At 40.1% G+C, this 25,562-nt stretch overlaps 1 protein-coding gene across 5 annotated transcripts in view; it reads right to left on the reverse strand.

Moving 5' to 3' along the window:
• The window catches only part of unc5a (unc-5 netrin receptor A), a 142,276-nt gene that overhangs the window by 71,825 nt on the left and 44,889 nt on the right, over nucleotides 1-25,562 (reverse strand). For all 5 annotated transcript variants that reach the window (XM_034883713.1, XM_034883712.1, XM_034883711.1 and 2 more), the window contains exon 2: nucleotides 2,290-2,502. In XM_034883713.1, coding sequence (XP_034739604.1) covers nucleotides 2,290-2,502 — 213 coding nt within the window. The remainder of the gene's footprint in view (nucleotides 1-2,289; nucleotides 2,503-25,562) is intronic.

Genomic DNA, 25,562 nt, shown 5'->3' on the forward strand with positions numbered 1-25,562 from the left:
CCCCCCACACAGACACACACACACACACACACACACACACACAGACACACACACACACACACCCTCCTCAGGGTAGTGCTGACATTAAACAGCACAAGTGTTTGAGAGATCGATGTGGGTACCTTGGAGCAGCCATACCTCTGGACAACCACGTGTCCTTGATAACTGCACAGCCCTACATTTGACACATCCATCATCATACGCAGCGGCACCACAGAATGATGTGGAAAGCTGCGAGGAGGCCTTGGAACTTCACAGGGTTTCTAAAGACGGAACCTCTCGCTGCTGCAGGGGCCCGTGGCACCCGGCATGACAGATTTGTTTCATAGACAAATAAAAGCTGACTATATTGGCTCATAACCACATGGCAAATGGTCCATCATCATTAAATGTTGCATTGGTAATGTGATGTTCCCTTAAACTCTGCAGTTTATGCTACTGACAAAACACATCTTTTTTGGGGCATTTTTCTTTGTGAAAGGACAGGGAAAGAGGAACTTTCCCTCAGTGTGAATATTTCAGCATTTATAAAATGTTGAGCAGTAAAAAAAAAATGGACTTATTCAGAGGTTACTTCAGACTTTGGATGAAATCATTTTAAATATGAGAATGCATCCTGCACATGTTTAAGTGTAAAAAGCCGATTAGAAACCTGGTTACAGGTATTCACGTCAGATAAGTTGGCAGTCTCCAGGACAAATCTACCTGGAAAAAAAAAAAAAATGATTTCCCAAATCCTATCCCCTGCTTACTGAAACCAGGTTACACTTTTATGTTTAAGAAATCCCCTTACTGGAGGAAGCAAGACTGTAACCTGGTTACTTAGTGTAAGTGCATGTAAAAAGGAAGGGAAGGTGTTTCTAAAGCAAAGGTATTACAATTATTATTTACTTTTCCTATATGTCAGAGCTTTCCAAGGCTTTAAATTTACTTGTGACTATTAGACTATGACCAGTTATTTAAACATTTCCCAATTTAAAACCCTTTTCTTTCTTAAAGGATTGTTGATATTGGCAACACAGATTTCTATCACTCTCAACAATTGTGTGAAGAGAGCGTTGCTAATTGTTCAAAATGGTTAAGCGTTGACAATTTATTCTTAATGATCCAAATCTACAAACGATCCCTTTTGTGAACTACAATTAACGCGTTATAAACTTTTATGGCCATTATCAACCAGAGCCGGATTCCAAAATAAGTCTTGCATCCAAGACTTAGCCGTATACAAACAGTAAAACATATCAACAAATGGAAATACAGACACATTTTAAGGTCTTCCGTCTTCTGTTGTACAAGGAAACCGCTACCGTACCGCAGAGAACTGAAGTTTGTATCACCCTGCAAATCAAAGTCACTCACGGAGCAGAGAATTTTAAAAATCGTAGGTTTTGTTTATAATAAAAAAAGAGCAGGTGCAGGAGTGAGCACGTACACCAATCAAAGTCTCAGTATGAGAGAATTTTTGTGCTTATCTGTAAACTAGATCAGAAATCCTCCCCTACAAGTGTCTAGGCTAAATCGACACTTAAACGTAATCCCCCCACCCCCCTTGACATTTTACAATGAACAATTTGGAGCTGCTGCATTTTTCTTCCAAACTCCAAAGACCACAGGGATAAAATGTTAGCACAATGAGCTCTTTATCCAAAAACAAAGAGGTGAAGTGTGCATATGAATTGATACATCTCTGCTTAAAGTTCCCTTCAGATTTACTGCTTTAAAACACCTTCCCTTTGTCTTCTGTGTGTATGTGTGCAGCAATGATGGCTGCACGTCTGTTCTTTTGTGTAGCTCACAGTTATTGTGTCTGTTATATTTTTATGCATGCGTTTATTGTGTTTGGCAACAAATCATGCAATGCATTTGCCTGTGTGTGTGTGTGTGTGTGTGTGTGTGTTCCCGCTCCCAATCAGTTGTCAGGCTGTGAAAGGGTGGTTTGAATTTGCAGATTGCTGATGAATCACACCCCATCAGTGTCATACATGTTTATGACACTGATGGCAGAGGACGGCAGCACAACAGTGAGAAAAAAAAAAACAGGTCTCCAAGGTGATCGAGAAGATTTTTGAGACTGAAAGCAATGTGCCTATAATAAGACTGGCAGGCTAAATAGGCTGGATGATGACCCAAGAGCCTGACGGAGCACAGTAATCACTGGCAAATCGCAAACCTTAGTTTCAGCACGCAGACACAATGTATCTATGGAGTCGCACATTTAGCACAAAGAACAACCCATCCAAAACCGGGTGAGAACACTGCTCATGTCTACACCATATGCTTTGCATGTACCTGTGGCTGGGTCAACGGTGCGCTCAATCAAGTGGTCGTCCTGGTGAACCCACTCTCCGTTGCACTTGAAGTAGATCTGCGTGGCCGGGGTGGAGCGGCAGGTCAGCGTCACCGGCTTGTTTTTCACGATGAACTCGTCCTCTGGCTCCACCAGGAAGTGAGGTAACAGGTCTGAGAAGGCGGCAGGAAGTGTTGCTGTTGCATGCTCGGAACCTTCAGGGAATAAAAAAAAAAAAAAAATTATAAAGTTATGCCAAGTGGCCAGGATAGCTCAGTTGGTAGAGCGGGCGCACACAGTATATGAAGGTTTACTCCTTGACGCAGCGGACGCAGGTTTGACTCATTCAGTGTCATTCCCCCTCTCTCTCCCCTTTCTTGTCTTCATCTGTCCTGTAAAAATAAAAGGCCTAAAAATGCCCCCAAAAATAATCTTTATAAAAGGGATGTCAACATTAAAAAAAAAAGAAAAAAAAAAAAAGGCTTTCAAGTTTTCATGAATGCAGCAGACACCAAGGTGTAATGCAGGGATTCAGTATCCTTGGTGAATGACGACTGTGATGTTAAAAGACTGTGATTAAATGCTGAAGTAAAGACCTGCACTCCGCTCCTCCCCCCTAAACCAGCCAAGATTCTTCTGCCTCATTATATAAGAAAAGAGGCAGAAGAGACAGAAGGACAGACGGGTGAAAAAGAGAGACAGAACTGTATGGAGGAGAAATGGCCTTGTATGATCTTGGCTGGTTCAGAGGGGAGGAGCGCAGTCCAGGTCTTTACTTCAGCATTTAATCACAGCCCTTTAACATCACAGCTGATGGACCGGCGGCCATAAATCCTGTCTCAGCGACTAGGCCACTTCACAATGTGTTATACGGCTCTTCAACCAGGACTTTAACTCGGTCCACATTAAGCAAGACAGGGCAAGAGGCAGAGAGGTTAAAGATGACTGACAGCTCAAAATCCCTTCCTATATACAGCAGCGGCAGTTTTAGTCCTCCAAAGAGATACAGGAGCTGTCCTTCAGAGGGTAAATGCTGCATTTTACCGCAAACTTTTTACGCTTGCTGACCAATGTTCAACACAAACACCAAACGACACATTGGTGCCTATGGCGCACACATCCTTCCTCAATGAACAAAGTTTCTCCCTCTCTAAACATATTAGCTTTGTGCGTGAGATAGAGAGAGGACACAGAACGGAGTGGAAAGAGGGAAATAACCTCTGTACACTGCAGACACTCAGTGGGGACCAGTAAACCCCAAAATAAAACCACTTTAAAAAGGAGTGTATTAATTTACTGCCCTGAATCCAATATGGCTGACAGACCAGGCATTAACAACCTTCTCCATCACTCCCTGTGAAGCAGAAGAGGATGGGAGTCCACATCTCTCATAATGGAACAGCAACACTTGTGCTGACCTTTCTCTCTTCTCCTCCTCCCTCGCCAAGCCCTCGTTCATCCTTGCAGCTTGCTGATGGACAGGTCAGGGATAATATCACGTTGTGTCATAAACACCAATCTTTGCATAAAAGACATTTTTTGTCAGTTACCCGCCCCTACACATTTTAATGTCTCTCTTTCTTCTCCTATTTTTCTTTTGCCCCTGTGTGCTGAGTTGCTAATTTATCATGATGAGATAGTGAAGCATGCCACTGCTGCTGTCGCTGAACCCCATTAATGTTTCGTGTACATGTTTAACTCTTAATGAAAACTAAATGTTCTGTGTCCAATGAACGGCATACATCACTTGCTGACACTTTTCCCCTTTTCCTCCATTTTGCAATTTGCCACACATTTGCTGTGAAGAAAATATTGTTAATATGGCAGCTCCCTATTCAGGACATCACAACAGCCTGACATTATTTACTATGTATGAGAGTATGTGTTTCTTGTTGAGGTAGAGGCCACAGTTCATCATGAATGGTGAGTATAATTGCTTAACGGAAAGCCAAACTTTTACTAATAAACAGCGAGGGACCAGTAGGTCAGGTTGTTTCAAAGTGTGTTGGTCCTAATGATGGCGGCTTCTTCTAATAGGCCGGCTTCCAGCTTAGTGACCGTGGCCATTAGCCGGCCGTGCTGACCCTCTGTACTCCCCGCAGACCGGAGACGACAGCTCTAAAACAGTGGGCGAGACTCACCTCACACCTGCCAGGTTAATCGTCTCATAGAGGACAGCTGATGCTGAAACAGAGAGTGAAACAAAAGCCAGCTGAGACGCTGACGAGTCACGACAATGGCTTGATGAGCTCCTGATGTTGTTAACTCATCGCCGGCTGCTCATTTGCAGGGGCCACATTCACCTCGAACTCTCAACTTGTGATGATGTTTCCAATTTGTGTTTGTGCATGTGTTTTATGTGTGTGTGGCACAAGGGGGTTAGGGGTTAGTCTTCTGTTTTAGTACATGCACGTTAGGTTAATGAGGTTAAACACGTAATTTCTTTAGAGAAGTAAATTGTCATTTTATGGCAGGGCATTCTAGTCACGCACTAGTTTATATCAAAGCCATAATAGAGGACTGATGCAAAGTTAATTGGCTTAGATTATTGTCATGACAAAATGTGCTTCAAAGTCAACGTGCGCACACACATGCACACGCATACAGGGAGTATCAGCCACTTAACAGACTTGTTGCAGGTCAATGCACAAATCAAATAGACATACAGCAGCACTATGGGCATTAACTTCCACTGAATGGGATTGGCTAAAGCCATCATTAACTGCCAAATGCATCGGAGTCCATTGCCAGATCATTTAGTACACACACAAATAACAAACACAGGAAGCTAAATGTCTCCCTTGCTGATCATTCAGCCAATGAAGATGATTTAATTGTTACAACATTCTGGATGTGTTGCTAAGGCCCAGTAACCATTACATAACTATCAAACAGTGCCATGAAATAACCCAGAAGAATAATTTGGACTTTCTAAAAAAAAAAAAACACATTAGGTTGTGACCCAATATTTCTCTGCAGATGCTATTCTCTCGAGAGACAACTCAACTGACCTAAAACACACAAACAACCGCACACATGTATACATAAACTCAACGAGGGTGCAGCAGCTGTCAGTGTGCTGAGCCATGATGTCCAGGGCAGACCGCCTGCTGCACACAGACCCCGTGTCTCATGTGTCCAGCCGACCACGTCAACTCCCAAGTCAGGGATCCAGCGAGAGGATGAGATGAAGTTACTTTATGATGCAGGCAAAAATACTAAAATAAATACTATATTTAACATCTAAAAAAAAAAAGTTACATTCCTGTAACCACTGTAACTTTATATGCACACACCACTGCATGTATAAAAAAAAAAAAAGCATGCAGGTTTAGATTTTCACAAGTGTTGCAGCTTTGTAAACATCTTTTGTTACTGTCGATCTTTGATATTTCTTTTTAATGATTTTTACTTCAATGTCGTTTACTGTATTACTTTCCAGGAGTCTTTTTTGTATATGTGCAAATCTCAAGTCTTATTTGGAAATAACATTCGTCATACGTATCCTAACCTGTCCTATGCGCGTGTCAGCGTGCCCCATTCTGTCGACTTGTGTTATCGCCATATGTAATCTAAGCATTTATTTTTTAATTTCACTCCTTATTATCTACTTGGAGAACAGAGTTGCTGAATGCACCACAGTGCAAGGATGTCAGCAGGGAGAAAAACCATAGCTGGAGAGAAAATAACACTCTTTTGTGTTGCTCCCTCATGGCACCAACACATCGTTGCCCTTTGGAGCCAATTACAATTTTTTTTTACAACGTCATGTCCCCAAAGAAAAGCATCATTGAGCAATCACTGGACATAATTTACATCACAGTGATGAACAGCAGCTATAACAAGTGCTTTATGACACCATCAGCACCTTACAATGTCCTCTGAAATTAATTCAATTAAAATCACTAGGCAGAATATTAAACCATTCCATGTTTAGCTGCCATTAAGAACAAAGCAGAGATCAAAATTTGTCACAACCACTTTGCTGGTTGATGTTTGAATGCTTGGGTTTGCTCAAATGGCTTTCTGGCTGCTTTTACACCAGAGTATCAGTATGTGGTAATCACTCTAAATACAATGTAGGCCTATTTATATTAGAGTACATGTATGGAAACTCTGAATTACTGACCTGCTGGGGACACTCGTATCATAGACAGTGATCAAACACAGGGAAAGTCGCTGAAATGTGATGTGAGAAAAAAGAAAGAAAAAAAAAAGCTCCTTCGAGCATCATATGTAATGTGGAACACGGCTGACTGATATGTTTGTCCCCAGATGACAAATATTTACTCCTCCACATGTCTGGGATTCACTATACATTTTTCAATGGGACAACCATGCTTCAACAATAAATCCTTCAAACACACACACTTATTCTCTGTCAAACACACACACACACACATGCTCCTGTATAGTGTACACAAGCATACACAGTCATGAAGCTAAAATACACACACACACACACACACAAGAACCTTACACAAAATATAGACCGCACGCAAAAATGGAAGTAACCGCTCGAGACAGCTTTGTCTCTCTCTTTATCAATGAGAGATGCAGGATTATGCATGCGAACAAAAATGCAGGTTTACACAGATATGCTCAAACACAAACACATTCAGATACCTTACAATATCTCTGGTTATTAAAGTTGGTCTGGAAAACAATCAATCACTGGCAGTAAAAAAAATACACTTTTATAGAAACTGGCTCGGATGCATTAAATAAACATGTAGGAGAGATGGCAACCCGAACTTCATCACACCGTGTTTGCATCAGTGGGTAGGGATGCAGAGAGGCTTAAGAAACAAAAGAAATGTATCAGAGAGTGAAGGACAGAAGGAGAGGTGGGAGCTGGGAGGATGGGGGTGAATAAGTAAATCAGTCTCACACATGACGTTATTACAATCTTCATTGGCTGCTAAGTATGCACACGGATGCAGGGCTGTACATCTGTGTGCATGCATTAATCCAGCATACTAATAACACGCTGCCCACACTGCTCCCTGTTGAGAATATTTGCATGCGCTCCTAAAGCTTGGGTCGTGTCGTCAACTTTGAGAATTGCCATCAAAAGCCGGCGACGTAAATCATCTCTACGCTAAACACGCAGCACTTTGAATGATTAAATGCTGTATATTTAGTTTTTTTTAGTGACATCATTAAAAAGTTAGCTATTATTTGTGTGAATACGGTGCAAAGCAGCACCATTAGTGAGGCTTACACCTTTGAACAGAAGCTTACACATCTGCTTATTCCGGTTTGTTGACTTTTATTCATTAATTTTTCCTGTCATCTATTTGAGGCAACACCTCAGCAGGGGGGTCCAAGCAGGGAAGAAACGTCGTGCCGTCTACCTTTGCCACCAGCGCCGACACTCAGACACCTTCGCTTCGCTCGCCTTTCAAGGAGACGCCGTCTTGAAACGCGCTATTGCTTTGAAACCTACGAGACCATTTTAAGCTCCTGTCAACGTAAAAGAGCTGACATTTTGAGAACTGCGCTTTTTGACAGAGGCTGCATGTGTGTGAGTACATTTGTTTGTGGAAATGTGTGTGAATGAATGGCTGAAAGTGATGTTAAACAAGATCAATTGCTGTGAGTCTGAATTTGTGTGCATTACAATACAAAAAGGGTGAACATGAGACACATTTATCTTTCCCATTTGAATCGTTACACGGTCAGACCTGTGATTCAGAAACCACAATCCTATTCTTAGAAGCATCATCAACACTGTGTGGGCTAAGAGTCTCCAGATTGGAGGAAATATATTCATCACTCAAGTGCCACAGCTGATGCTTTGTCGCCATTCACTTCCAGATGTTTCCACGGACAAGCCAGTTTGATGGGTGAGTCAGTCTCTCAAACAATCAGTTTTCTACAGCAGTTAATCACTAGTTGGGACTCTCCAATAAACTCTGTATCCTGCAAAATTCAGTGACACCACAGTAGCTTGGGTATTTTACTCAATGTAGTTGTGATCAAGTTTACTTACCCATGCTAAAACTGACTAAAAGAGGAATAACAAGAACCTATTAATGCCTTAATTAAAAATCTTTGTGAATGAATAATGTATCGTAAATAAATAAATGTTCCTCCTTAAAATACAGGGGGCATAAGCACACCCTTGTAATCCAATAGAGACAGGCAGATTTTTATTATTAAAGGCCAATTATTTCATGGATCAGGATACTATGCATCCTGGTAAAGTTCCCTTGGCCTTTGGAATAAAATAACTCCATATCATCACATACCCTTCACCATGCATAGAGATAGGCATGGGGAACTTTCCATAAAATCACCTCAATGCAAATCAAACCAGCTATTAGGCTAACTGAAACAAACCATACCAATCTCTATCTATGTAATGACAGAAATTATTTTAATTCCAAAGGCCAAGGGAACTTTATCAGGATGCATAGTATCCTGGATCCATGAAATAACTGGCCTTTAGAAATAAATATCTGCCTGCCTCTATGGGAACTTCACACTCGGGTGTGTATATTTATGCCCTCAGTATCCACTAGATAGATTTATGGAGCTCATTTTAGAGCTAGATTTAAAATGCCTTGCTGTAGCAAAACTCGGGATGTAAATGCCTCAGATTCTTCAAAGCTTCACCTGTTTGGCGGTTTAGTGCATGCTTTTCTAAAAGAGTCACAGAGATTTAAACACATTTTGACTTAATAACTACAAGCAATCCTCAAAGGAACCAAAGGTATCATGAGCTGTCGGGAGGAGCAGACACGGTCGCAGTCTTTGACATCCAAGACATGCACACGCTCATGGATTTTTCTTCCCCTTGCGCTTAGCCGGAAATGAGGTTATCCAGAAACAAGTTGATTAAAGAACTCAGCGCAGGCATGGGAAGACACAGAAATGCAGACGGGGAGGGAAAGGAGGCATTCTTAAATCTTTGAAATGGATGTTAAGAAATAACGGGGGGGGGGGAGGAAGGAAAAGACAAGAGACAATTTAGATTACCAAGTTAATCCTTTAATTACTGGATATGCCTTGAGCTAAAATGAGGTTTCACACACACTGCATTTTACAACATTTCGAACAGAGAAAAGCAAAGCAGACCAAAAATCATCAAGAGCCGTCAACCTCAAAATAATAGAATGTCACCATCTGTAGTAATCTTTATTGTTCACGATGCTGGAAAAACTAAACAAAACACTACATTTTGCAACTGTTACTTTGAGAGCTTTACAATTAGATAACATGTTATCTTTAAGATGGCCTCGCAGTGAACAATATGCCAGACGTTCCCACGGAAACAGTTTAGAGACCTTCCCAAAAAAAAAAAAAAAGGTTCAATTTGGCAAAATGAAAAACCAGCAGAGTGTATAACTGCTGATATCGGCAGAAGTTATTCCAAAGGCTATTCCAAAGGCTTTTGACACAAACCATTGTGAACGTGAGGCCCCCTGCGACATTTGTCTCCATGTCAACCTGCCTGTCAACCTGCCTTTCTTTCTCCTCCTCATCCTCCTCCTCATCTAATCATTTACCCTGCTCCCAGCAAAGATCCAGGTGGAGAGAAATGGGGGATGACTGGCGCTATCTAATTAGTGTGACAGAGCATGGAGGCTCCTCAGCATCAGACAGAGAATTAGAACAACACAACAAAGACATGATCCATAACAAGGCTGAGATAAAGCATCACCTGTTCAACTCTAATTACTCTAACACTACGCCAGAACCAACTTTCCAATTTTACAAGCCACCAGCACTTACTGTAGCGGTGACACACTAAGCCACTGGGCTCACTAACAGTGCAGTTTAAAGATAAGGTAAACACATGATTAAGTACAGAAGGTTGACAATTTAACGATGCTGTTGCATCACATTTTAGCAGTCACTTTCAAAACGCCTGTTTTGCTTGACCTGGGCCGTGCCATGGTTGTTAACAAGTCTGTTAGCTCCACTACACTAATTTGGATAATGAGATGCTTTTACAATGTGGGTAGATTTTAGGTTAATAAAAATGTTTGATCCCAGGTTTAAATTACACCAGATATATTTAGATAATATACTCTTGCTCATTTAATTAGCCATGAAATGGTACATGAAATGATACATATATATATTGTCTTGAACCAAACATGGTACGGGCGTTTGGTGCATGAATTTACACAGAGAATAAACGGTCTAAAAATAAATAAAACTTGCGTGCAAATTAATTATGTAATGCGGAACTACTGTTAGATACATGGGTTCTTTAAGGACACCTAATCTGTAGCACCGCCTTAGCTCTGATTGGTTTCTATGTAGCCGAGCTCTGCCTATCTGTGCAGTTTTTTGTCAGGTCGACCATCCAGTGAGTTTGTCAGAGACTGTAGCACTAAGGACTAGGCTTGCCAAACCCGGTTCTTTGTAAGGATTCGAGTTATCCCGAGTCGCTCACTAAATTGAACCGGGTTGTGAGAGTCACTTGAATCACTTGAGTCAGTACAGCTAAGAATAAGAAAACTACTGCTACTTTTCTTTTCTTTTTTAAATCAACTGTGTGCTTGACCTTATTGCATTTTAACATATTACATTTATACACCAAACCTACAGTAGGCCTAGCTAGGCTCCATGCAGAACCTTGTATGTTATTTCAGCAGTGAAATATACGTTTATTTAGGATTTGCTTTACTCTGAGCTTGAGGAGAGACTTCTCTCGCTCGTCTGAATCAGATCCACTCATGACAACGTAGCCGGATGATTCTCCGGATTGACCGACTCGTGCAAGCATCAACAACTTACAAGACCTCAAGGACTTTTGGCAGCCATCCTTCCAAAAGATAGAACAATGAAATTAAAATGTTAACCGATCATTGACCATTGATGGACAAGCAGGAAACTAAGTCTCAGTTTATTGTCCTGGAGGCACGGACACATTTTCCGAAGTCCGTGTCTGCGGACAGCTGTAGGCTTGTACCGGTTAATGTTGTATGCATTGTCGGACACATGCAGCCACTTTCCTGACGCCGCTTGCGAGACTGACAAGTCCACAGCAGCCCGTGGCATTTATGTCCGAGTCCGCCTCCATCACCTCCACCTGCAAGTTGTCAACTGTGTGGTTTGGAAGGATCGGGAGAAAACAGGGCTGAGTAATATGGCCGATATCACTTATACATTTTATTTTTTGATGACGTAGCTGCAAAGTGCTGCGGGAAACCCCGATAACGTTGAATTAATCAGGTAATTTAGATTGTTTTTGCAGAGAACAGAGAGGCTATATTTTTAATATATATTTTTTAAATTTTCAGTTTTATATCTGATTGTCTCATTTTGGTTACAAGTTGCAGATGGAGTCTGGAGATGATGTGGGGTACTTACTGTTTACATCTGACTTTACACACTTCAGGCTGTACAGCTAGCTTAGGGGAGAGACTATAAGACACTAGGTGATACAGCCTGAGACATGCACAATAAAAGAAAATCTCCTTCTGCATTTTTGATTTACTTTTCCCTCCATTGTACCAAAGTCGAACCAAACCGTGATGTATGAACCAAACCGTGACTTCTGTGTACCGTTCCACCCCTAACAATTAGACATGTTATTTGTAACAGCTTTCCCTTTATATATATACCATATTCCGGGGACTAGAAATGCAAACTCCCGCCTTTATAATCCATTAGTATGATGAGAATAATGAATGCTGCAACTGCATTAAATGCAGACATGTGTCATGTGTCAGCATCATTATCCAAAGACAAAAGTGTCTTTGTGAACATGTGACATTGCGGTAAAGACTCGGATCCAGAGGCGGACATAAAAGACAAATGTAACGAGGAATTGTATAGGTAACTGTGAACCTGACTAGAATAAAAGACAGGGCTGGTTATTGCATGACTTTCCCTGCAAAGAAAGCCCACGTGAACTCCACATGTGTTCGGGGTAGCAGTCAAAGGCAGAAAAAGCGAGGAGAACTCATTTCAACCTGAACAGCTTTCTGATTATTCTCTCCATTTTTTTTTTTTAGCTCCTTCCAGTCCTCCTGACATCACAACCAATAGCAAAGACAAACTGACGTCTGTGATTTAGCAATGCATGCATACAAATCATTTTTTGGAAGAAGCCCATTTTTCATTACTCCAAACCCTCCTTCTCAATTTCAGGTTAATCTACCTAAAAAAATGAATTAGTTTTTATTTGCCAATTTAAGTTAGTAAAATTACATATGAAGCAGTAACTTTGAAAAATAATGTAGCCCAGTGTGACAGCAGCCAACAGTCACACCAGGTAATGCAAAAATAAAACGCAAAAACACTGATAGGAGTAATGTGCCGTCAAAATCCCAGCGATGGGGGCAGGTTCAACAGCTTAGCCTCGTCACATTCGAGAATGACTCATGTTCCTTGGCTTTTATCTGTGCATCGATAATTACTCCTGTAATATGTACATGACTTCTCACCTAGTTGTTTACATAAGTGATGAAAAATGTAAAAGTACTCATAGAACCCCCTAACAACAAGTTGTGAAGAAGACTAATGATGCAGGCCAATGTGCAGTCACTGTAGACGTCAATGAAGTATAAAAAAAGAAGAAAACCAGCTGCTCACAGCGTAAAATAACCTCTTCCCAAAATGGAGCTGATGTTGCTACTTGATTTCTACTAGACAGTCCAATTTCTTTTGCTTTAACAACATTGAAGCTGGTATAAAAAGAGGGAAGCGGACGAGATGGGGCCACACTTGAGCACAGTGCTTGTTCTGCCTTAACCCTGCAGATCAGATGTAATGGTCTAGGCTTTAAGCTACCATAGGCTCCGACTGCTGATGCTTACACAATGCAATTCCCTCCACCTGGGAAAAACTCCTGAAACAGTGTCTTGAGAAAATAAATGTATCATTGTACCTCATCAATTTCCTTTTAAGAGATACCTGAAAAGTGTTCAAGGATGAAAAGCATCCCGGTGGGTTTATTTATAACGTTTTAATGCAATAACTCTGGAGGGAAATTTTGGCCAATAAGAAATTGATTGTGTGATAAGCAGGAGAAGCAATAGCATTTAGTCAGTTACAGATATAGTTTATTTCCCAATAGTGGAAGAAGTATTTCAAAGGATAAGTCTGGTAATATTTTAGAATTTGGTTATAGTTTATTCCCACAAAACACTTAAACCAGCAACATGTCTCAATATTTTCTGACTTTCCCTTTCTCTCTGTGGCAAGGACATTTGTTCCGAAGATAACTTTAATACAGGTCACATACATAACATTTAGTTTTCTCAAAAAGCTTAATAGCTTACTGAAAAGGACACTGTAAATTACTTGTGGATTAATACACATTTGACACTCTGGAGAGTATTTATGGCCCCAGGACAGAGTATGTGGGATTGACTTTAAATAAACTACATGATAATGAGGGAACATGTGACCCAGGGTCATTGATTCTTTTAAATTATTTTGGAGCTCCTTGGCACAGAGGAGTAAGCAACCGTACCGCTTTGGATAAAAAGTCAATACCTATTATTATAGGATAGATTAATTGTTGGCTTTAGTCTTTTCATGGGATTGGCTGACAATAAGAAAATTATAAAATATCACTGCATGTATCCTTTGAAATAGGGCTGGGTTTATATTAAAAATAAAAAATAATAAAATAATTGACTGCTGAAATATTTTTTTATTTGAAAGATCCAAAATCGATTCATACAATCTACGAATTAATGTTTGTAGCCGTACTATATGAAACTAGAAGACATAATGAATCCATTGGTACCAACTATGTCATGCTAGCTTAGGCCATGGGGAGTACCGGGAGATTTCCCCTTTGGTCTATTTGTGTGGTCAAAATGGGCTGCGGCTGCACTCCGGTCGAACACTTATTTATTCTTTTGGTTGGCCCCATTAAGAGAAGAGCGATCATATGAACACTGGTCATTCACATCCTTTGCGTTTGACTGACTGGCTCACAAAGAGGAAAGAGATCACATGATTGGCCAACTGGTTTACTGCTTATCTGAACACTGGCCAATCACATCCCGCTATGGTCCAATGCCATCTTATCATAGACACAGAGTGCATTTAAGTCCATAACCAAAGGGCCGATAGCTAGCTAAAAAATACGAGATTTAAGCATGTCAAACGATTGTTTTAGCACCCTTTGTCTACAGGGAACAAGTTAACTGTTAGTAAGCTAATGTTAGTAATGTTGTAGCAAAATGTAGCAAATTAAGGTACTAAACAAACAAAAATAGTACTAAAACTTTCTGATTTATCCACATTCCACTAACATAAGCTGCATACTGTGTACAAAACGCAGCTTCAGTTTAACTTACAGAACTATCACTTATTTACTATACAAGACATCTTGATGACAGCCATGCTCCACCTTCTATCTTTAGCCATCTTGCCATCAGGAACCTGGCAGCCTTTTTGAATCAGTGAGTACATTATTATACTCTCTAACATACCGCTGAGCTAAGTGAGAGTATTTGTGGCTGGTATGCAGGGTTCAAACTTCCACCATCCAAATGGCTAGAGAAGAAGCACTTTAATGTTGTATCTGGTCCACGTGGTGCTCAGGTTAACTGCTTCATATACTGGGTAGTTTAAACGATAGCAACGCATCACTTTTTATTTGATGTTGTATGTAAAATCTTAATCTGCAAAGTGAGCAGTGAGTACACTTGTAGTAATGTAAACATGCAATAATTATCTTATGATAGGACATATAAATGTCATGTTATGACAATGTAAAGTCTCAAACAGAGACACTCAGATACTCAGGACATCCAAACCACATTGAGTAATACGCTTAGTTAGTGTCCTGCTCTCTCGGGGACACAAGGTTGCGGGTTTCTGAGGCAGATAAGCAGCACGCAGGGATCCTCCTCCTAGGCTGTTACAGCAACTGGTGATCTTCTGACAGATGATGTGATGAGGTGGGACTACGCTGCTAATAACACCTCACCGCAAATAAGGGCTAAAGACATGCACCGTCTGATAACAAGGGAGCGCTCATTGTACAGGAGGTATTGCACATTTGAATCTTTATTTCTCTTCTTTATTTCTACTCTGCAACTTGGATTTGATCTTTTTAAGAATCCTCTTTTAAAATATATCTAAAATGAGTGGTGAAAATGTAAAACAATACACTTATTTCTACATGTCTGTCTCTTGTGACCTCAATGAAGAGGATTACTTTTAAGTTCTGTAGTAAACTTAAATCACTTTCAAAATTCATCATATTGAACTTGTGCGGAGGCTGAAACTGAAAATGATGTACTGTGTAGTGTGCTAAATATATCAGAATGTAATAACATTTACAAAGTTTGGTTAGAAATAGACAAACTACAATTACAGCAGTGTAATGCAGGTGATTCCGCCCACAGTTTAATCTGCTCTACAGTCCGTGCCTGTCTGTAACAGTGAATAAAATCCATCTGAAGAAAATCACTATAACCGCATTTTTTCTGGACAATAAGCAGTCCAGTGCTCCCATATTGGTTGTAAATGTATTGTTTTCAAGTCACTGTAACACAATTGCCAAGCCTGTTCTTTCCACTCACTCACATTTGCAGAAGGGTTACGGCCTGATGTACATACGATACACAAATTCTTCAAGCTGTCCTTGAGATCCTCCCATTGAGGTGTGTGCCTTTCATAGCAGTCATTTGTGTATAGAGTACAAGCTAAAGAACGCTGAAGAAAAATACAGCATGTTTGCTTTGTCACAGAGCTTTCTCCCAGGTTCCCTCACAATGGCAATAATAGCAGGCCTGGGTTTTTCCTCCCCCCTTCCTTACCAAATCCATAAGGAGCCTTCATGGCCACGCTCTACAGTACATTACAAAGACAGAAATGGCTTACACATCCAGCCCAATAATGTGCATAAACAATAGCAAAGCATTAGGTAACTGGCAATAAATATCTGAAAAGAGGCACTTTGCTCCAAGAAAATATCCCAATAGATTTTTATGCTGCGAGTCTAGTGGAGACGTCTTATCAGGGCCGTCAACCAATGCATATAAAAGTGTGAAGAATAGGGTAAAGTGCTTTAACAGCAAAAAAGATCATAATCTAAATTAATGAGACCAATTATTCTAAATTCCAAGTTGAGTCATTATATTACCTTGTTCTTTCGTGTACACAGCATAGAAAAGAGCCCTTGTGACTAACTGCAATTAGGGTCTGACTGTAAAACCACCAAGGAAATGGGAGTCTCAAACTATAGGCTCACTCTAAGAGAATTTGAATGTCATTTGGATAATGGAGAGATACTCAAGGTACTTTTGGAGAACTGCTTTGAAATTCGAGGCAAGCAATGACTTTGACAGGCTGTGTACGAAGGAACCACCTGGTGAATTTGGTTTTAGTGCCAACTAAGAATTTGAAGAGGGGAAATGTTAGTCTGACTAAATTTAGCGTGACAGGCCTTATTTCACTAGATACTCTGTCTAAATAATGGGCCGCTTCCTTGCATAAAATAGAACATTGTTCGGCATCCAGGTAAACGCCTGCCCACACATTAGAGAAAACGTGGGCAGAACACTGCCAGTCTGTCAGTAGTTTATGAGTGAAGACAAGATTTAAGAGAGTAAGGAAACCAAGACAGACAAAACCAAAATATGGGACAAGAATTTTTTAATATGTACTGTAGCAATTTATGCAAAAAAAAAATGTAATTCTTTTTTGCTGCTAGCCTCTCAGTGCTACTAAATAAATATGCTTTTCATCAACTCCACAACAGTCTTATTTACATGCAACTTAGCTACAAAATGGAATATTAAATTGTTATTCAAGTTCTATTCATCAATGTCAACACAGACAAAAAAATGACAATGGATAGAATAACAATAACCAAAATATATCAAATAGCAATAAAAGATAAATTAAAAAAACTATTAAAAAGGGGGAAACTGAAACAACTGTAACTTTCAAGAAGTAATTAGTAAGTAGACTGCTGTTCATAAATCATCTTCCTAGTTCAACAATTACAGCATTTGTTTTTGACAAATCTAATCAGCCTTATGTGGTTAAGAGACCAAAGACCAAATACTATAATATATATCTAATATATCTGTCTTGATGGTGCGTTCAAGTCCAGAGAAAATAAGTTTACCTGTAAAGCTTACTAATGTGACCAAGACAAAGTCTTGTGCATAAGGAATACAAGTTTTCCTTAGACTTGTTCTGTAGCTAAATATGAGTCCACACAGTGGTAAAATACAAAGGAAAGGAATGGTAACAAAAGTGCAGAATAAAGATATTTTAGGCAGAATTATGTTTCAAAGACAGCACTGTCATATCATTGTCACAATTTCTCAGATCCTCTGGACAAATTACTGAATTGTTAAAGCACCTGTCACCGTTTCTCAGCAGATAAAAGCCGGATTGATTGAATCCACTTTTTTTTCCTCTCTTCAAATTTAATGATGAAGCCATTAAGAAAAATACTGCAGTATCATCTACTCAATACTTTACTGCTTTAGTTGTGTAATTTAGTACATTTGTAATAAATGCACAGTGGTTATTATCCAGTCTAAGCTGCATACATTTAGGTTTCCAGGGTAAATGGCAAGAGTGTTAGATCTATTACGCCATTAAAACAGTACAAATATGCATACTAGTGCTATTATCATCATCATTACTATTAAACTAGTAATTTTGAAAATATTAGTATCCTATAGTTGAAAAATAATCACATTGGAGGATGTAATCATCTTTTTAAAGTCACTTTTATAAAAATTTAAATTGCAATGATTCATTTCTACTTAACAGGTTTATTTTTTTCTCGAACAAATTACAAGTCACCGAGGCTTGTAATTTCAAGTATTATGGAGCTTTCATAAAACAAACACACACACACACACACACACACACACACACACACACACACACACACACACACACACACACACACACACACACACACACACACACACACACACACACACACACAATGCTTACAACTAAATTCCTCTTCCATTTTGATCAAATTATAGCCTGTCGCTGAATGCAATCATATACAAGGTCATCATGCAAAAAGAAGGTGCTTCAAACCTAAATGGTGACATGAAACTAAGCATTGTAGTAACAGACAGGCTCGAGTTATAAAAAACGGTTATGTATCTACATTGCAACGTAAAATATATCTGTAACATGAGAACTGATCATAAGTGACACATACGGCCTGACGTTGCGGCACGGCAACCACCTGGCTGCTCCCGGCAGTGGTTAGAGGGAAGTGCTGCTGGTGGAGGGTTATGGATGTTTGTCATTGTGTAAAACAGCCCTTTTGCTTTAGGTCCTCGTGAAGGATCAGAGATCTTATGTCCGGTGGCAACCCGACCCCCCACCATACCCCTGCAGTGGAAAGACAGATTGCCTATTTTTCTATCACCTGTGCTGGGGCCGGGCCCATGACACCTGCTAGACGAGCACAGTTTAGTGCTCTCCCTGTCAGCTAACGTATGGGTCTATTGATGTGGTGTGACTGGGCCGGGCTGATCCTACCCAACACGCATTAGGGCCAGCTGTTGTGCCTCATCTGTCTGTGATAGCCACAGACAATAAACACAGGCTGCTCCAAACATAACGCCCCATCTACCTTCACCCCGCGTCCCGCTGCTCACAGAACCATCATTTCCTGGCTCCGACTAAATGACTGTAGAAGTGCCTTTTGTAATTTAGTCCAAGAATCTGGCTGAAGGAAAAAGAAAAAAAAAATTTGATTCAGTGCAAGTACGGTTATTGCAGTCTTGATTACACCCGTCTGAGAAGCTAATTCTGGAATTTAAGATTCAGTGAGGCTTAATAGAATGGTCTGCACAATCGCAGAAGACTTCACGATGCAACGTAAACACTGCAAATTGCATGCTACTGTGTTTGACATTGATGATTAAGTTTAAAGACTACAATGATGATTATGGTAAGAGCATGAAAACAAACAAAAGGACCTTGATAAATACATGTGAAAACATCCAGACTCATCAAATAATCAGCTGGAAAAAAAAGAAAAAAAAGAAGAAAAAAAAATCAAACAAAGAAATCTGCATATTTCTCACAACAAAAGTATTGTGGATTTCACTGCATTCATTATGAGATTAAACTAACAACATCCACGGGGAGACTCTACCTACCCTTTTGAGAAAGATGAGGGAGACGCCCTTTTCAAAGTTTGAGCCCGTGAACCCCTGAAAGGTCTGTTCATGCCCCTGCCGGCATGAATAATCACCCCCAGCTCCCCTGTAATGTGCTGCAGATGATATATTGGGCCACATTTATTACTGCACCGCTTCCACCTGGCTAGGAGCAGCAAGTCCTTCATTAATAAAAAAACCCAGGACTGCAACAAGATTTCTGCACAGCCAAAAACTACATGCTTAGATCCACAGTTAAGACTGCATGACCTATTTGGTAAAAAAATGGGCATTTTGCTAATAACGCATCATGACATAGTGCTAAAAGTGAGGCTATATCCACACTAATAAAACAAAAAACAATACCCGTCCACACAAGTGCCATCACTTTCCATACATGTCTGAAAAAGCATCTCACATAACCTGTCCAATGATACTCTGTCCTGAAAATCGTTTGTGTATAAATTGAAAATATAGAAAATACACTGGAGAATGAACAACAATGGTGAAAAAAAGACTAGGAATGTATTTGCAAAGGTATGCAAGCCTACCTAACCAATGAGACTGACTGACGTGGGTGTCTGTGTTGTCATTTCCCAAGGTCTCCAGTTCTGCCTGTCCAGACTACAATGCAATGCCGGAGTTTTCAAACCTTAACAGGGTCAGGAGCACTTCCAAATGTCTCAGTTTAAAGGGCTTGTAAACAGTGTGGCCGCGAGGCATAAATGTAGCGAAATATATGCTTTTTTTTTAAACAAAAGCGTATTAGTGAGAATGAAGCCTGAGTCTATTCAACAGTTCAGAGCACCTTGCTCTGCTAACACTTGTCCCGTGTGTCTCTAATATTTCTGTCATCTCAGCAGGAAGGGGAGAGCAGTCCAATCAAGACACGTCCAGGCTTTAGCTCGTACACATGGGCCCGACATGTTACGATTGAAGATTAGTCCTGCCGGGTAATACATTCTCTTATTCTCTTATTTGAATGGTAATATGGGATTAAATTGCCAGCACTTCTTAGCAGTTTTACAGGATTAAAGCCCCATTACATGACATCCTTTAGCTGTCAAATTATTGTATAATTTTCCCCCTTAGACAAACATGTCAGACAACTAACTTAGAAACAATACCAATGGTTTCTGACATCAGGGTCATCCTGAGCCATTTTGAGGCATATTTAAAAGTAGAAAAAATCATGTAGGGTCATGACAGTGTTCAGTCAGGAAAAAAAAAGAAAAATTATAAGGAGATTTATATACCAAAATAGCGGCTTGAAGTCTAACCAACAAAAGAAGAAGTTTGGCTTACGGCAGTGTTTTTTGATGAAGACAGTTCTAAATTCAGTACTATGAAGTTAGGCGATATGATGCGTCAAAAACTTAGAACATTTAGTGAATAGTAATGCAATTACTTTTCTACTCAAGAAAAACAGTGCAGCAATGCAGAAAACCAATCCAACATATTTGGCAGACTTACAGCAGCTTTTACACGGCCCCCCTTCTCCTACAGTCTCTGAAGGTTGCTAGGTTTCTAGCTGTTAGCTGTCCCCCTCCTTTCATTTTGCTCCCTCTGATGCTATAAACTATTGCAAATTCAGTCCTAAAGTTGATAAAGGTCAACATTGTTAAGTGCCGTATGTATGTGGGAATAACCTTCCCATCGTATTCCATCACTTTACGGTGCGGAGAGCCTCAGCCTCTTGGTATTCTGAACTAATGTCAGCAGATAGGAAAACGTTGACAGCTATTGCACCTGCAGAGACAGTGGGCAAATATGTGTATGGTGCACGTATGGTGTTTGTACATCTGTCTATGTAAAGCATGCGTCAAAGAATGCATGTGTTGTGAGGCCGCAAGATGATTCAATTTAAATCCATCTTCTACACAGAAATTACTTATTTGTCTAATTTATTACAGTGTTCTATTCTATTGTAAAAAGCCTGAGAATTCACACACCTCTTGATTGAAATCATTGCCCCTGGGAGAACCAAGTCAACACCTTCAGAGGAGCAGTTATTCTGAAAGTGAGTGAATCATTGATTTTCAGCCAGAAATCATCAAGGCAAATCTATGGTAAATGAGAGAGTGGAGATAACAATTGGGCTAGTTCAGCAGGATATTCGGTTATCACTGTATTCTTTTATAGACAGGCCACGGTATCCAGCTATTTTCAAGCTCGTGGTTAAGTGTAGACCAATCACTCTCAGAGTGAGTTTGTCCCTGCGCTTTGCTAAAGTGCAAATAGAAAGCCCCCTCGAGTGATCCAAATTGTGTGCGAGAGTTTGAAATAAATTGTAATCTTGCCAAAAATAAAAACGAGGCAAGAAAGCAATAACATCCTGAACTAACACAGAAATCCTATTGTGAGTTCTACGCCAAAGGGATGCTCTATGAAAATGAGCTGCTTTGATGTTTGATTAAAAATGATCCTCCTCCTTTGAATCCCTGTAAGAATTGTTTGGAAATTAATAATGCTTGAATTAGAAGATTTAATAAAAGGGGTACAGCCAGTTCAATAAAATACACAACATTGTACATTGCAGCCTTTTTTCACAGCAACAAATTTGAAATCTTCATTGGGAAATAAACATCTGTTATTATTTATTTATTTTTACCTTTGTTTAACCAAGAGACTCATTGAGATGAAAAATCTCTTTTTCAAGAGTGTCTTGGCCAAGACAGGCAGTAGTTCAACCACACATATACATACAAACACAAATTACACAAAATACACAAAAACACTGAAAACATAAAACTGACACAGCAAATCCCTCAAAGTAGGGCTGCTCGATTTTGGGAAAAATCATAATCACGATTATTTTGGTCAATATTGAAATCACGATTATATAACACGATTATTTCACATGACTTTGGAAACGTGTTGCATTTATTAAAAAGACACCTTTCAACAATTCTTAAAACATTGAACATTTATTGTACTTTTTGAACTATTAAAATTAATATAAATATAAATTTCAAATAAAAGTATAAAAGTATTTATTCCCTGCATTTAGTTCCACAATCTCTTTAAAACAAGTAGGCAACATTTTGGCAAAATATAAACAAATTCCAGCAACTCAATCCACGAATATAAAAGGCTGGCCCATCATCAGGCCCCAGCATTAACAGCAAATAAGTTAACTAAAGACAACTAAATTATTTAAGTCACCATGTTAGTAGGGCTGCTAAAATAATCTCTTAAATGTTTCTTAGCCAGAAACACCAATCTGTTAACATTATCTGGTTTAAGAGATGAACTCAAGCAGGTGACAATGTTTCCACTTGTACTAAAGACCCTCTCTGAAGAGGAACTTGTTGCTGGAATGCAGAGGTATTTTCTTGCCAGTTTTGAAAGCCGAGGTGTTCCCTTTACTTGTAGCCACTACCATGTAGCAAATCTTGCACGTAGCATGTTTCTGCTCGTCGACGCGACCTGCCTCCCTGACAGTGCAGGCTGAAAGCATTTGGCTTTGGGAGGGGCAGATGTCCGCATGACGTGTGTGCGCGCGCGCTATTCAGAACACACGAGGAAATTACAAAAAAGAACATGGCAAAATAATCGTTTTTACTCTATTGTACTATTTTGGTAATCGTTGGGAGCCAAAATCGAAACCGAAACCGAAATTCAATTAATTGCACAGCCCTACCTCAAAGTCAACCATAATCCTGAACACATCATGCAAAACATCTACAGCCAGATGTTGCTTCCTCCAAGTCAATCAACATCTTCTTAAAAGCGACCAATGAGAGCAGCTTATTAAAATTCCATGGACTTCTGTAACTTGTTCCATGTAGCTGGAGCAGCAAACTTAAACGCCTTTTGCCCCGGTTCAGTTTTAACCTGTGGAACTAAAAAGAGCATCTTCTACGCAGCACCAACAGTCAAATATACCATGACAGTTTGTCCAGGGCAAAGCATACCTAGTCTGAAGTTGCGTGTGCGTTCCAAATAGCAAAATAATTTTGTGCCACGGACTCCAATTAATCAAAACATTTCTTTGTCAGACGTCAAATTACAAACATTAGCAAGAACAACACATTAAGCAACGACAGATGCTGCAGACTTGAGAATAAGGTGTCTGGCTGTGCTGCTGCTGCTGACAGCAAGAGACACAGATTAAGGCAGAGAAAGCTCCTTGTTGTGGGAGGAGATATGCTCTTGGTATGAAAATGTTCTTTGACGCTAAAGCATCCAAGATGATAACGGGCCCCATCTTGGCTAGTGCTTTGTCACCAGGTCTGTTTTCATTTATCTATGTAAAGCACATTGAGAAAAAAGGTCAACTTGAGAGCTATAAAATAGAGGTATGATTTGTTTATTTGGAAAATAAAAAATTCAGGCAGCGGGGTTGTCCAGCCTTTGATGATTATGTTTGAAACTCAGCCGATATCTGAAAAACAAACTCGATAGAAGCTCTGTTGGGGCACAGCCATCAGTATTCGCTTCAGCTCCAACAAATAAAATGTTAGGACTGCCTGTGCATTTCAGGCTGCTTTATAACTTGACATAAAAACATATTAAGCCTGATGTTTCAGATGAGTCGTGACTCACTTGACACTTTCGTCTGGCTGCATCGGCCTCTAACATTTTGAGATTATACAACTGATTGACTTGGCTGGCCCGAAGCTACTTGTTAGGGAGCTGTGATGGACCCGTGCCAGAACCTGACAGGAGGAGGCAAAGAAAAACGTGTGGTTCAAATGTCCAAATGCAGGAGTGCATCAGTAAGTAAAGCACTCAGCTGTCTTGAGGTACATTTTCATGTGTGAGAATCCGTCAACAGGACAAAGAGCTGGGCACTGCACTGCACTGTGGTTTATCCCCTGCCTCGTATTAACAATAAAAACGGTTGGCACCCGTTACGGGATGGCTGTGGGTGTGTGTACACATTTGAGTGGATGCGAGACTGAATCTCCAGAGCAGCTTAAGTGAAAGTGATAAGCAGTAGAAACGGTGTTCTGCTTCTCACAGGCTGCTCTCAACGATTGCTGGGAATTCATTGCTCTTTCCAACTGTCAAGAAGGAAGAGAAGGAGGAAAGTGTATTTAAAGGATTTTCACAGTCCTTAATGCTATTTATTACATCTCACCAGCTGCAGCGAGGAGAGGCTACATGTAATTGCGACCATAGATCTTTTGGCCTGAAGACAACCAATCAAGATGGATTCCTTTTCCGTTGCTGGGATTGGCCGTGAGTGAATCCGGGTGACTTAGAGATGGGACATTATTTAACATGGACCCAGAGTGACATTAAGGAGCATTAGGTTCCGGGGTTGTTAAAGCACTTGTCAAGCTCCAAAGGCATCCATCTGCACAACGCTGGCTTCAATCAATAGATAAGTAATCGGCTGCAATGAGAGCCAGCATGCGGTATTACTCACCGACACTGTCCTGAAACAGCCCCACCACCCAGGGAGCGGTGGAGCACAGAGCATGCAGCTCCATCATGAAGGAACTTATCTTTCAGCTGAGCATGACGGTATCGACAGCCCAGGACACAGCACCTTTGTATTGGTACGATTACTGAGAGGAATTGTGCTTTCATGTCGCAATCTTTTCCTGCTACAAAGTCAAAGCGGCAAATTAAAATGCAAACAACTTCACTATAGTTCACATGAACCCGGTACACCTTAAGCCCTGTATAATATGTAAATGTTGAGTTGTTTTGATAAAAAGGAAAACAAGGTAACACGTCAGTCCTCGAGAGCAGCTTCACCAGATGTGGTTTAGTCATACTACGGTGTGCGACATAACCTCCATGCCATTTCATTTTCTACTAGGAGCTGTGAAATGCTGCACAGGAAATGCAATATTTGAGATCCATCATTGAAAATCACTTTCAAATGTTAACTCTTAGTTCCACAAGCATCTTCACATCAGGCACGAAGCCTGCTAGGTCTACAGTATGTATTGTAATGGCCCACCACGATTACTGATTAGAACACCAGTCTGAAGTGGCAAATGATGCTCAAAATATTATATTAGTAAAAGATTATAGTATTCCAAACTTCCGCTTGTCATGTTTATTCTGTTTAAACCTTGACTTTAAACTGGGCTAAACTAATCAATGCACCCCTATTAATAGACTCATCAAATAAGACTTATGAGATTATTCTTGTATGGAAACTTAAAGTAGGACAAAAGTAATTCCTTCCCTCTTTTGAGTAACCCATTAACAAAGGTCAGCATGTGTTA

This window comes from Etheostoma cragini, chromosome 10, assembly GCF_013103735.1.
Source record: "Etheostoma cragini isolate CJK2018 chromosome 10, CSU_Ecrag_1.0, whole genome shotgun sequence".
Taxonomy (NCBI): domain Eukaryota; kingdom Metazoa; phylum Chordata; class Actinopteri; order Perciformes; family Percidae; genus Etheostoma; species Etheostoma cragini.